General features: G+C 34.3%; 1 protein-coding gene across 1 annotated transcript in view; it reads right to left on the bottom strand.

Moving 5' to 3' along the window:
• Positions 1-14854, bottom strand: part of VWA8 (von Willebrand factor A domain containing 8) — a 421567-nt gene that overhangs the window by 217930 nt on the left and 188783 nt on the right. Inside the window, exon 21 of the mRNA XM_012476777.2 lies at positions 8136-8212. Within this exon, the coding sequence (XP_012332200.2) occupies positions 8136-8212 (77 nt within the window). The remainder of the gene's footprint in view (positions 1-8135; positions 8213-14854) is intronic.

Here is a 14854-nt window from a genome sequence, read left to right on the forward strand (position 1 = left end):
CGTGAGCTGACATCGTTGCTACTGCACTACAGCCTGGGCGACAGAGCAAGACTCCGTCTCAAAAAAAAAAAAAAAAAAAAAAGAAAGAAAGAAAAACAAGTAAATAGATTCATTTCACAAATGGTAGCCATATATTCTCTTCTGTTTTAAATGTATACTTTCAAAAGTAATTACTTTCATTAGTCTTTTAAATTACCTATATCATATTCTTCAGACATCTTGATTTTAACTAAATAAATGAATTACCCAGCTTGCGGACTTTATGAAATGTGATAATCAAAACATAACATGGCCATACTTAAAAGTACACTAGTTGTGTTTTATTTGTGTATGTTTGCTGACAGTTTTACTTATTGAGATTATGTTTTGAATGGCTCTTATAGCTAATTGTGTTCAAATGGCATCCATAAACTAAGTGTGACTGATTATTTAGATGCTAACATCATAAATCCATAGAAAGGAATCTAAAATAAACAAAGTAAAGACCTTAAGTGGATCATCCATAGATTAGAGAAGTCTTAAACATTTTTTATAGAGCCTTTTTAAGGTTTTAAACATATGTTTGTCTTAAGGCAATGTTATGAGCTGAAATGTTATAGCAAATGTAGCCCTAAAGCTGTATATAAAACGTATGGCAAACGTAGACCTAAAGCTGTATATAATAAATTAAAAATTCTCCATACTGAAATTAGCGGGAATGTCAGTCTAGTAAGTAAAAAATCTTTAATGTATGTATTTTTTAATTTAAATTTTATATTTTTGTGGGTATTGATATGGTTTGGCTATGAACCCACAAAAATTTCATCTTGAATTCCCATATGTTGTGGGAGGGACCCAGTGGGAGGTAATTGAATCATGGGGGCAGGTCTTTCCTATGCTGTTCTCCTGATAGTGAAGATGTCTCAAGAGATCTGATGGTTTTAAAAAGGGGAGTTTCCCCCTGCACAAGCTCTTTTCTCTTGTCTGCCACCAAGTGAGATGTGCTACTCGCCTTCTGCCATGATTGTGAGGCCTCTCCAGTCACATGGAACTGTACATCCAATAAACCTCTTTCTTTTGTAAATTGCCCAGTCTCAGGTATGTCTTTATCAGCAGTGTGAAAATAGACTAATATAGGTACATAGTAGGTGGGTATATTTATGGTGTACATGACATATTTTGATACAGACATGCAATGCATAATAATCACATCAGGGTAGATGGGGTCTATTACTTCAAGTGTTTATCCTTTGTGTTACAAACTATCCAATCATACTCTTCCAGTTATTTTTAAATGTACAATTAAATTATTTTTGGCTATAATCACTCTGTTGTGTGGGCAATTACTATATCATATGTATTCTATGTAACTGTATTTTTGTACCCATTAATCATCCCACTTCCCCCACAACCCACTATTCTTCCTAGCCTCTGGTGATGGTGACCATCCTTCTGCTCTCTATCTCCATGAATTCAATTGTTTTAATTTTTAGCTCTTACAAATGAGTGAAAACATGTGAAGTTTGTCTTTCTGTGCCTGGCTTATTTCACTTAACATAATGACCTCCAGTTCCATCCATGTTTTTGCAAGTGACAGAATCTCATTCTTTTTTATGGCTGAATAGTACTCCATTGTGTATATATACCACACTTTCTTTTTCCATTCATCTGTTGATGGATACTTAGGTTGTTTCTTCCAAATCTTGGCTATTGTAAATAATCCTGCAATAAACATAAGAGGGCAGATATCTCTTCAATAAACTGATTTCCATTCTTCTGGGTATATACCCAGCAGTGAGATTTCTGGATCCTACGGTAGGTCAATTTTTAATTTTTTGAGGAACCTACAAACTGTTCTCCATAGTGGTTGTACTAATTTACATTCCCACCAACAGCATACAAGGGTTCCCTTTTCTCCACATCTTCACCAGCATATGCTATTGACTGCCTTTTGGATAAAAGCCATTTTAACTGGATAATATATATATTTTAAACAGAAATCGAGACTTTTCACTTCCCACTTTACGTAGAAAATAACCAATATTGTCAGAGACACTTAGGGCCCTTTTCAAAATGAATAGATATTTTATTTGTAATACTATTATTAATAAATAATATAGTAATGGGTACCATAAAATATAAATATTTAGCTTTGAAATTTTTATTATATTTTCAATTTAGGATTTTTTTTCATCAATAACATAGCTATACTTTTATCTAGCCAATGCAGAATTACTACAAAATATAAATTAGCAACATAGAACTCTTTACAATTTATGAATCATTTGTTATTTTGTAACAAATGGTGTTAAAGACATTCTAGGCAGGAAGTAAGGCATGGTATTTCTATTCCTTTAAACTTTTAAAAGCATCTTGAATACCATCTTTTTGCTTAATGAAAGATATTAAAATACAGAGCTAAGGAAGGTATTATTTTATAAATGACTCTGACTGATTCTCTTAGAGATGAAAGAGCTGAGACACAAAGAGAGGCTCAAAAATATATAGCTTCAAATGAGTATACTACAATTAAAGATTGAAAATCAATGATTTAAGAATTCATATCAAAATGTTAAAAAAAAAAACCACACAGCACGTGAAATCCAACAAAAACAAAAGGAAGGGTATAATAAAGATGAAATCAGAAATTATTAAAATAGAAACAAAACATACAAAGAGACTTTCAACAATGCCAAAAGTTGGTTCTTTGACCAACTTTTGTTGGTTTTATTGATAAACCCCTGGCAAAACTGATTGAGAAGGCAAACAGCCAATACCATGCATAAAAACGGGAATATCACTACTGAGCCTAAGGACATTAAAATTTCATAAGATGGCCAGGTGCAGTGGCTCACACCTGTAATCCCAGCACTTTGGGAGGCCAAGGCAGGCAGATCACGAGGTCAAGAGATCCAGAGCATCCTGGCCCACATGGTGAAACCCCATCTCTACGAAAAACACAGAAAATTAGTTGGGTGTGGTGGCGCGTGCCTGTAGTCCCAACTACTTGGGAAGCTGAGTTAGGAGAATTGCTTGAGCCTGGGAGGCAGAGTTTGCAGTGAGCTGAGATTGTGCCAATGTACTCCAGCCTGGTGCCTGGCGACAGAACGAGACACTGTCTCAAAAAAAAAAAATCATAAGATGATATTCTAAATACCTTTATGCCAATAATTAGTGGGAATAGGTCCTAAAACAAGATTTATCAAAATTTCTCATAGCTAATAAAGATAATGAACCCACGACTAAAAGCCCTGTTTATAATGATAATGGTGGTAACATAGACCTAGAAATAATTACTAAATACTTGTTATATTTCATTGTCTCCTTTTTTACTGGTTGTGATAAGTAACGACCATAATCTAAAATTAGAATTGACTGAGGCAGTTCAGCCTAATATATCCTTCTAAAAATATATTTTGTTGTTGAAAATAAAGGAATGGAGAAACTGTCCCCATGATACGAAGAAACTCTCATGTAAAATGACTTTCTTTTTCCTAGGGTATTATCTTGAGAGCTGATTTTAATTTCTAAAGTCATCCTTAAGAAAAAAATTAGTTTTTGGCTTGATTATTTAAAAATATTAAATTTAAATTCACTTGTTTTTGCTTTAAATTGATAGCACATACTTAAATGGCATCTGTATATACATCTCAAAGAGATGTATATATATCTCTACATGTACACTCTGATGAAGTGATTCTCATAAAAAATGACTTCCTCTTTTCTGGAGTATAAATTTCAATGCCAATTTCAACTTAAGGAAAAAAAAAGTTTTTTTCCTTGATTATTTTAAAATATTAAATTTAAATTGATTTGTTTTTGCTATACTATATACTTAAGTACCATCTGTATATACATTCATTAAAACTGTCAAGTAATAAAATATTTTTAAGGGAACTCTCATTTTACAGTAGGAGGTAAACACTATGCAATCAAAATAAAACAACACAAATTTTGCTAAGAATGAACTGCAATGCTCACTTATCATCCTTAAATATAAAACATTGGTCTTGCTATATGTCCTGTAGCTCAAAAGTTGGAACTATATATTGCAAATAGAAATTATTCAAGTGGGAACTAGCAAACTAGTTAAAAATTCTGATTCTTTCATTATGTTTCCAACTTTAACCAAGTGAGAGGAAAAACTGATTGAATAGTTTAAAGGAGGGGGGGAAAAAAAGAGAGTGTTTCAGATTCAGGGGAACATGGAAGATTGAAATAATTACAAGTAAGAACAGTATTACAGCTCCTTAAAGGTAGGATTATGTTTCTTATTTCTTCCTATATCTCCTATAACACATGGCCCTATAGTTTTAATATGAGACAAATATTTAAAAAATGTTTGAGTTGAAATTCCTATGTTGATATAATACATCATTTATACAAAAAACCATGAGAAGATATAAAAATAGTGTGGTAAAAATTTGGATGAAGCTGGAGTAAAAGAACCAGTATTAGTCTTCTTTTTTAAAAAATAAATACAACCTTTATTTTAGATTTAGGGGGTGCATGTGCAGGTTTTGTTATATGGCTATATTGGGTGATCCTGAGGTTTAGGGTATTACTGATCCTGCCACTTAGGTAATAAACATAGTAACCAATTGTTAATTTTCATTCCTTGCCCTACTTCTTCTCCCTGCCTTCTAGCAGTCCCCACTATCTACTGTTGCCATCTTTATGTCCATGAATATTCAATGTTTAGCTCCCACTTATAAGTGAGAACATGTAAGAACCTGCATTCTTAAAACACTAGAAAAGGCTTGAAATTTTCTGAAATATATAGTTGACCTATACAAAATTTGGGAAATGAAATGATGGGTGACATGATGGGTGACAGAAGAAAGAAACATGGAAAGTTGGGAGTGGGAATGTAGGAACAATTAATATAACAATGAGAAGAGGGCTTTCTAGGGAACAAATTCTTAACATTAATGCCTAACATATTGAGAAGAATTATATTTAGCTTAGCCAATTCATGGATCTCACTTTGTAATTAGAGTTTTCTAATATTGGCAGAAATGATAGTAGCAGAAAATCAGAATTAAAAAATTATTGTAAATAACAAAGAAGAATACCCTCTATTTCCAAATAAGGTAGAAAGAACACTATATAGAAGAGATATTGAGGATATTGAGGGGGATGTTGAGGTCGATGAATATAAGGGGAAGAATTTACTATGACAGAAGTTCATCATCTCACGAGTATGGAACAGATAACCTTAAGTTCCATTTCAAACAGCCATCAGCAAGTTAGAAGTATTTGAAGGAACAATGGTGTTGTTGACCTTGTTATATACTATTAACAATAGCAAATTTAAAATTTGCATATATTCTGTTAAATTAATTTATTCCTAAATATATATTTTATACTATTATAAATATTATTTTTAAATTTTTTCTCATTGCTATATATACTAGCACATATATATGGAACACAATTGATTTTTGTACATTTTGCTTGTATCCTATGGCCTTAACTTGGTTATTAGTTACAATAACATGTAAGAACCATGTTTAACTTGGTTATTAGTTATAATAACAAGCTAACTTTTTATGTTTCTTAAGATTTTTATTATAAACACAACCACACAATCATGTCATCTATAATAACATGTATGCCATTTATTATGTTTTCTTGCTTTATTGTGCTAGCTGGTACCTCCAGCATAATATAACTAGTTAATATCCTTGTCTTTTCTCCTAATCATGAGAAAAACTTTTTCATTTTTAAATATGAAGTTAGCTATAGCCTTTTTATAGATGCCTCTTATTTGATTGAGGAAGTTTCCTGATATTTGTAGTTTATGTGACGTTTTATCATGAATGGGTATTGAATTTTCTCAAATGAGTTTTCTGGCAGCAATTGCCACATACATTTTTTTAATCTTTTCTGTAAGCATGTTACATTATTTGATTTTTAAATGTTAAGCCAGCCTTAGATATTCCTGAGATAAAACCTCCTTGGTTATGACATATTATCCTTTTTATATATTGTAGAATTTGATTTGTTAAAAATTTTTTACATCTAGGTTCATAGGAAATTCTAAATTGTAAAATTTTTTTTGTATTATACAGGTCTGCTGATAAAAACACTCAGTTTTTGTCTGAAAATGTCATTATTTTGCCTTCTGAAGAATATTTTTGCCAAATATACTAATCTATACTAATTTTTTTTTCCTTCAGCACTTCAATTGAATTGTGGTTCATACTTATTTCTCAGAAGAAGTGAGCAGTCACTCTTATCATTGTTCCCCTATAGGTAATATGTCTTTTTTCCTTTGGTAATTTTAAAGATTTTTTTCTCTTGTTTTTTAGCAATTTGATTATATGCCATGTTGCATTTTTTTTGTTTATTCTGTTTAAGTTCATTGAGCTTCTTGGATTGGTGACTTTATCTTTTGCATAGAATTTGAGAATTTTCCTACCATTATCTCTTCAAATATTTTTCTGTCACATTTTTTTTCTCCTCTCTTTTGAGACTACAATTGTGTGTAGGTGAAGTTGCTTTTTTAGGGTTATCATTTTCATACTGAGAATTTCCCATTATTCCCCTCATTATGTTCATTTTCTCCCTTTAAATGTTTGAATATATTCATGGCAACTGTTTTATAGTCCTTGTCTGCTAATTCCATCAGTCTGTTATTATTTTAGTCTATTTCTATTGACCAATTTTCCCGCTTTTTTGTATGTCTAGTAATTTACTATTGAATACTTGGCTCTATGACTGCTACATTGCTGAGTGTTTGGATTTTGTGGCCTTCTTGGTTGAGTGTTAAGTTTGTTCGGGTGTGAAGTGAATTTACTTTTGAATCACCTTGGTTTTTTCAAGGTATTGCTATCTCCCCAAATACCCATTTTTTAATTTTTAAAGCCATTTTGTATGAGACTGGGCTTAGTTTTAAAATTTGTAAGGATAGGCTATGGAGAAACTCTTACTTTAGGGGTAGATTAGTCCTACTTCTAAAACATAGAGTTTATAAGATACATACCCTTCTGAATACCAGGGGTATTTAATGAAGGCTCCTGGTCATGTAGGAACTCTGGTAGTTGTTCAGCTCAAAGATAGCTGTTCTTTTCCTAGTGTTTGTCAATTTTGTTCAGTTTTATAGTGTTTACTGTGGTAGAGCCAATCTGGTACCACTATCCTATTATAGTCAGAGGTATATTTTCACCATATCTTGGCTTTCCCCGAGTCCTTTCCTCTTTCTCCTTTGATCCACTAACTCTGCCTTTATTCTCCTACAATTCTCTCTCAAGAACTGATAATCACTTAGTGAAAAGACCCAAACCAGAAACTGAAACTAATTTTTATAACTCAATTCCCTGTTCTTTCCATTATACTGTATATATATAGTTATATATTATATAATTATATAGTTATGTTATATATATACATACATATATATACACGTATATTACACACACACACACACACACACACACATACATACATACATATAATTTTACCTCCTGGGATTAAAACAGTAACAATCTAAGTTAGTTTTAAGTTATTTATTACTTGATCTATTTCTTGACTTATCTCTCTATTTTGTTTTTGGTGGATCTGTCATTTATATTTTTAAAAATTATATTTTTTAAAAATTAGAACAGGTTCACTCATAAAGATAAAAATGACCCAGATTGAGAAAAACTGTTTGATTAAAAGCCACTCCTGAACCAGCATTCTAACCATACAAAATTATCTAAAAAGTAACTTTAAGGAAGGCAAGGAGACAACTAATAACATACTACTTCCAGATTTCTGGATTCCTTATCTCATACCTGAGATTCATATAGTTTACGATTTCTCCTTGTGAGCTGTTTCAGCTGCTTGTGAGAAAACAGGCTTAGATCCTACATGTTTTTCTTTTAACTTAAGAGCCTTTATGTTGATGAGATCTGTTCTTAGAATGTAATGTTCATGATTCTCTGTCCACAGACTATCTATGAATTCATGTTTATAAAACATTAGTCACTTTCAAAATAAAATCTGCAAGGTTTTATTACCTTTAAAGGAGAGAAGAGATAAGAGCAACAGGAACAGAAATAAAACTGGTTTATAAAATGTGTCTTTAGGAAAAGCACTTTTAAATTGCACCATGAGGGAAACAAATGATTAAATGAGATTTTCAGAGGCTGTGGGTCTAATAGTCTTACCTGTGTAGCTGAATATATTCTCGGGGTCTATTGAGCAGGTGAAGGAATCTGTCAACAATCTTGTTTTTTCCTACACCCTGTAATTACACAGAAAACATTAAATGAAAAGAGGCTATTGTCTGGAGATCAGTTTATGCCAAACTAGAAGAATCTTTTACCAAAACCTGCTTTCTCACATTTTTACTGTTTTAGTTTATTGCTCATGAAAACCAAACTGGCAAACATATATGGAATATCTCCTATGACATAAGGGTTTAATAAATTTATTTCTAAACATACTAGTTCTAAGCCATTCTTATTTGAAAGGAAATCCATAAATTAACCTCCTACATATTGATTTTTCTGTTCTGTAAATTTACACTGAAGTCTAGGCATCACAGCAGATGCCTCTAGCATTAACTATTTCAGATTTGAAGAATGTTATCAAAGGTGATCAAGTAAGTATAAAACCATGGTTTTTCCAATCAGCTCTTCAGAATTATGATTTTCAGTCACAGAAAGGTAAAATAATACTGTACTTTTTCTACTCTAATCAAACACTCATTTCTTCTCCTTGTATCCCACTTTCCAGTCCTTTAAAACTTTGGAAACCTAAACTTATAACCAAGGTATATTAATAAAATTCAACTATATGTGCTCTTCCTAGAAATGCCCTCATTTCCTTACCACTTACTGGTGCTGAGACTTGCTATCCTTTTGTAGAAGACAGACTGTTAAAAATGGAATCCACCCCCATGCTATTTCCTTATTTCAAAGTTTTCACTTAGAGGTAGAATACAATTAATGGGGTGTAAATCTTTTAACAAGTAGGTTGTGTGGAAAGAGTTATAGTTTAAAAGCTGACTTCGTATCATACATGCTAGCAAAAATAACTCTTATTGATTCTTATACAGGTTGAGTGTCACTAACCCAAAAATCTGAAACCCAAAATGCTCCAAATTCTGAAACTTTTTGAGCACCAATAAGATGCTCAAAGTTCATGCTCAATAGAAATGCTCTTTGGAGCACTTCAGATTTTGGATTTTTAGAATAGGGATGCTCAACTGGTATGTATATGCAAATATTCCAAAATGTGAAATGATTCTGGCCCCAAGCATTTCAGAAAAGGAACACTTAACCTATACTGTGTCAGGTTCTATGCTAAGTATTTTCACGTGTTACTTCATTTAATCATCACAACAGTCCCATGAGATGGGTATTATAATTATTTCAACCTCACAAATCAAGAAACCAAGGCTCAGAGGTAAGCATGGTGCACACAGTCACAAAGAGATAATTATAGTGAAACCAGGACTCAAATCCAGGTCTATATAATTCTGATGTTCATAATTATAGTTCCTGCATTATGGAATATATTTCTTTCAGTTTGAAATTGATTTTGGTAATCTGGGCCTTAAGCTATCTCCTTCCTCACTTCTAAGTCCATCCTGAAGAAATAATTAGGCAGACTGGGGCAATGCATGGTTTACAGCAACAATAGCAGAAGCCCAATAGGGAAGCAGGAACTTTGACTGGTATTTTTACTACATACTCAAACATCTTGTGAAGAAAAGCATTCTACAAGCATCAAGGATAGAAATTCAAATAAATTGAATGGGTATTTATTGAGTGCTACAGGGGGTAGAAACCATGTCTGTTTTGCTTATCACTATGTTCCCAGAGCTCAGCACGGTGCCTGAGAGTGCAATCAATAAATATTTGTCAAGTGAATAAATGAATATAAGGAGTTCGGAATGTAATGGAAAATGAGTGAAGATTCTGGTAAAATATTATTGGTGACCATGTTTATAAGGATGATGAAATTATGGACTTATAAAAGTAGAATGGGCCAGGTGCGTGACTCACACCAGTAATCCCAGAGCTTTGGGTGGCTCAAGTGGGAGGATCACTTGAGCCCAGAGTTTGAGATTAGCCTGGGCAACGTAGTGAGACCACATCTCTCCAAAAAAAAAAACAACAATTAGCCAGGCATAGTGGTACATGCCTATAGACCTAGCTACTTGGGAGGCTGAGGAGGAAAGATCTTTTGAGCCTAGGAATTTGAGGCTGCACTGAGTTATGATCACACCACTACACTACAGCCTGGTGATACAGCAAGATTCCCCCTTTAAAATAAATAAATAAATTAGGTGGGATAAATTTTAGAAGTGACTTGATTTATTTCGCCTGCAAAAGAATCAAGGTTATCGGAGCCCAATGTCAAACTGACAAATTCACTAAAGTTAGAACAATGGATCATTTCATCTTCTAGGAATCTTTTCAGTATGTAATTGGATTGCACCCAAAATAGTTTCAAGTCTAGCACAGAAGCACAGGAGAAAAATCACATTTGTACATTTGTATGTAAATTACAACTGATATGTAAACTTTAAATGGCATGTGACCATAAATATAAATTTTTAAATAGATAAATTCAGATGAGTAAAATGTCTGTTTTAGTATTTCAGTTCTGTTAAATTCAGCAATCTTAAAGAAAAGCAGACATCGTTAATACATTACAATATTGGAAATACAAAAGATTTCCTGGAAGAAACGTCACGAAAATGTGCTATCAGGGAGTTCCTCCTTTCTCCTCACCTCTGAAGTTATTAAATAGCCATGCTAATTCAAATTCCTCCTGAGCAAAATACGATTTAGGAGTTACAAGTCCCATAAATGTAGGATGAGATGTGGAGTCCCAGCTGCCAGTAAGGAGCTCTTTTGCTGTGTCTCTTTAAATGTTGGAGTCTCCAGAACTCCAACTTCAGCTGTCTTGCTCTCTGGGAAATACCACCCACTCCCATGACCTCAGTTATCACCTACAGCGCACACTTCTTTCCTAAGCTTCATTCAATATGCCCTATTCTTGACTGTCAACTGAACTTCTGTAACAGAAGCTCACAATGAACTTATTATCCTTCTACCCAAACCTACTTTTGTCTCTTTTCAATCCCCATATAACATTATTGCCATGTATTCAGCTTCTCAATAAAAGAATGCTAGAATATTTTTGACGGCTTAATTTTTTTCCCCTCTGACCTCATTCAAAATGTCACTAGGTTCTTTGCAGTCCCTACCTGTAAAACTTTTAGTTTTATTCTTGCCCTGCATTCCTTCTGTTTCCTTCGTTTCTCTTTACCTTCTGACATTTTCTCCCTCCCTCCCTCCCTTCTTTTCTCCCTCTCTCACTTCCTTGCCTAACTCATCAATTATTTGAGCACCTAATATTATAGCACTGTCCTAGCTGAGCTGGATGTAATGATAAAGAAAACAGCTACAGCCTCTCGCCATATTGACAGCTTACAGTCTAGTAGGGAACACAGTCAAGACATACATAGACATAGAGTCATATTACAATCCAGAATCCTTGAAGAGTTAACCTAAGGGCTCAGGAAGGCCAACTGCACAGTTATATTTAAATTGAGATATCAAGGAATTAAAGAGGTACAGGGAAAAATGAGAAAGGGGAGTGTTACAGGTAGAGAGTACAGTATGTGTCAAGCCTGGAACGGTCATCTGGAGAGCTGGACAGGTCTGCAAGAAGTCAGAAGCCAGAGAAAAGCAAGGAAGGGAGTGGTAAGAAACCAGGCTAGAAAGGTAGGTGGGGTTTAAGTCTGGCAAAGCCCTGGAAGCCACTTAAAAGAGTTAGAACTGTTTCCTCAAAGCACCAAGAAGCCACTGAAGTAAAGGAATAATGGGATCAGATTTTCAGTTTTAGAAAATTGCTCTCATGGAATGGTATGGTAGAGTCTGGTAGATACCAGAAGAGAAAGTAAAGGAAAGCAGTTTGAAACTCCTTTCAAAGGAGGAGATGATGGTGGTCTAAGTTATGGGATAGAGATAAATGAACAGATTTAAGATATATTTAGGAAAAGGAACCAACAGGACTTAATGAGGGCCTGGAGGTAAGGATGAGGAGATAAAGAAGTCAAAGTTTTTCTATATTGGGCAATAGAGTGGCAGGTCATGGAAGAAACAGGGGAGGAGAACTGAATTAGCTGGGTTGGGGGAGGGAAGTCTAGTTATAAAAGGCAGTTTAATTTTGGATATGTTTACTTTGAAGTGTCTGCTTCCCATATCTGTTCCTTCCTCTCCAATTTACTGTCTCAGCACAAGGGTAGATCATCCCCTCCCCAGACTCCTGAAAAAGGCAGAATTTGGTTTGGTTTCCCACCTCCAGATTTACAACAAGACGATCCCCAATTTGTTATTTTTCTAAAACAGAGATCTCATCAAGTTGCTTCCTATTTCATTTTAAGAAGCTCTGATAATTCCTTTGAGGAAATGCTGAAGGCATCATCTAGGAAAGAATTTCTGTAAATATCTTGAGCAAAATGAAACAGTTATAATGACTTGTTCCTTCTAATCACAGTTTTTGCCTAGAATAGAAAATCCTCAGGATTATTTTAATTGAATAAATACATAAATAGTGTCATATTTTTCCATTATAAAGTTACACATGCTCATTTTTTTCACTGGGAAACTTAAAAAACAATAATCATCCAATGTGCAGCTGCTTAAAAATCTGCTAACATTTTCATTTTGTTCCTATACATATTTATCTTTACTTACTAGTAAAAATTCTATTAATATATATGCAATTTGTATCCTTTAGTGAAAATCAACGTGAAGTAGATAAATTTTTATATCATTATTAACTCTTATTGATAATAATATTTAGTAAGTGAAAATTTGAAATGGGAGAAGAAACCTGTGGAATGAGAGATCCTAAAAAAATACAAATTATCTCATGAGAATGTTCTGCCGAACTGTGCTCTTCATGGGAATGTACTGGACAGAGGGATTTTCGCAGAAGCAGGAGTCAGGCAGCCCTTTCACTAGAGGGTCAGAAGTAGGAATTATGTGAAGTCCCACAGACAGGAATCAAACCAAGGAGAGGAAGTAAACATGCTTCCAGTTTCTGAGAGAGAAAAGCTCAGGGACTATGACTTTAAGAACTCTGTTTCCATGTAGTTGTGCGGTTTTGAGTGAGTTTCTTAATCCTGAGTTCTAATTTGATTGCACTGTGGTCTGAAAGACTGTTTGTTATGATTTCCGTTCTTTTACATTTGCTGAGGAGTGATTTACTGCCAATTATGTGTTCAATTTTAGAGTAAATGTGACGTGGTGCTGAGAAGAATGCATATTCTGTGGATTTGGGGTGGAGAGTTCTGTTGATGTCTATTAGGTTTGCTTGATCCAGATCTGTGTTCAAGTCCTGGATATCCTTGTTAATTTTCTGTCTCATTGATCTGTCTAATATTGACAGTGGAGTGTTAAAGTCTCTCACTATTATTGCGTGGGAGTCTAAGTCTCTTTGTAGGTCATTAAGAACTTGCTTTATGTATCTGAGGGCTCCTGTATTGGGTGCATAAACATTTAGGATAGTTAGCTCTTCTTGTTGCATTGATCTTTTACTGTTATATAATGCCCTTCTTTGTCTCTTCTGATCTTTGTTAAAGTCCATTTTGCCAGAGACTAGGGTTGCAATCCCTGCTTTTTTTTGCTCTCCATTTGCTTGGTAAATCTTCCTCCATCCGTTTATTTTGAGACTATGTGTGTCTTTGCACGTGAGATGGATCTTCTGAATACAGCATACCGATGGGTCTTGACTTTTTATCCAATTTGCCAGTCTGTGTCTTTTGGTTGGGCCATTTAGCCTGTTTACATTTAATGTTAATATTGTTAAGTGTGAATTTGATCCTGCCATTTTGATGCTAGCTAGTTGTTTTGTCCATTAGTTGACACAGTTTCTTCATTGTGTCAATGGTCTTTAAAATTTGGTATGTTTTTGTAATGGCTGGTATAGACACTTTTCAAAAGAAGACATGTATGCGGCCAATGAACATATGAAAAAATGCTCATCAAATCATTAGAGAAATGCAAATCAAAACCACATTGAGATACCATCTTACACCAGTTAGAAAGGCAACCATTAAAAAATCTGGAGACAACAGATGCTGGAGAGGATGTGGAGAAATAGGAACACTTTTACACTGTTGGTGGTAGTGTAAATTAGTTCAACCATTGTGGAAGACAGTGTGGCGATTCCTCAAGGATCTAGAAATAGAAAAACCATTTGACCCAGCAATCCCATTATTGGGTATATACCTAAAGGATTATAAATTGTTTTATTATAAACACACATGTTCATGTATGTTCAATGAGGCACTGTTTACTATAGCAAAGACTTGGAACCAACCCAAAAGCCCATCAATGATAGACTGGATAAAGCAAATGTAGCACATATATACCATGGAATACTAGGCAGCCAAAAAAAAGGATGAGTTCATGTCCTTTTCAGGGACATGGATGAATCTGGAAACCATCATTCTCAGCAAACTGACACAAGAACAGAAAACCAAACACTGTATGTTCTCAATCATAGGTGGGTGTTGGACAATGAGAACACATGGACACAGGGAAGGGAACATCACACACTGGGGTCGTTGGTGGGTGTGGGGCTAGGGAAGGGATAGCGAGGGGTAGGGAGATTGGGGAGGGATAACACTGGGAGAAATATCTAATGTAGGTGATTGGGGCACAGAGGCAGCAAACCACCATGGCATGGGTATACCTACGTAACAGTCTTGCAGGATCTGCACATGTACCCCAGAACTTAAAGTATAATAAAAAAAGAAAAACCTCTAAAATTAAAAAGAGAAAAAAAAAGAACTCTGAGGGATTCTGGGACTCATGACTTCCTCAGCTTTATTATTTTAGTTACCCTGTTTCCCTCA

This window comes from Aotus nancymaae, unplaced genomic scaffold (genome assembly GCF_030222135.1).
Source record: "Aotus nancymaae isolate 86718 unplaced genomic scaffold, 86718_ANA_hifiasm-v0.15.2.pri h1tg000043l, whole genome shotgun sequence".
In the NCBI taxonomy this organism is placed as follows: domain Eukaryota; kingdom Metazoa; phylum Chordata; class Mammalia; order Primates; family Aotidae; genus Aotus; species Aotus nancymaae.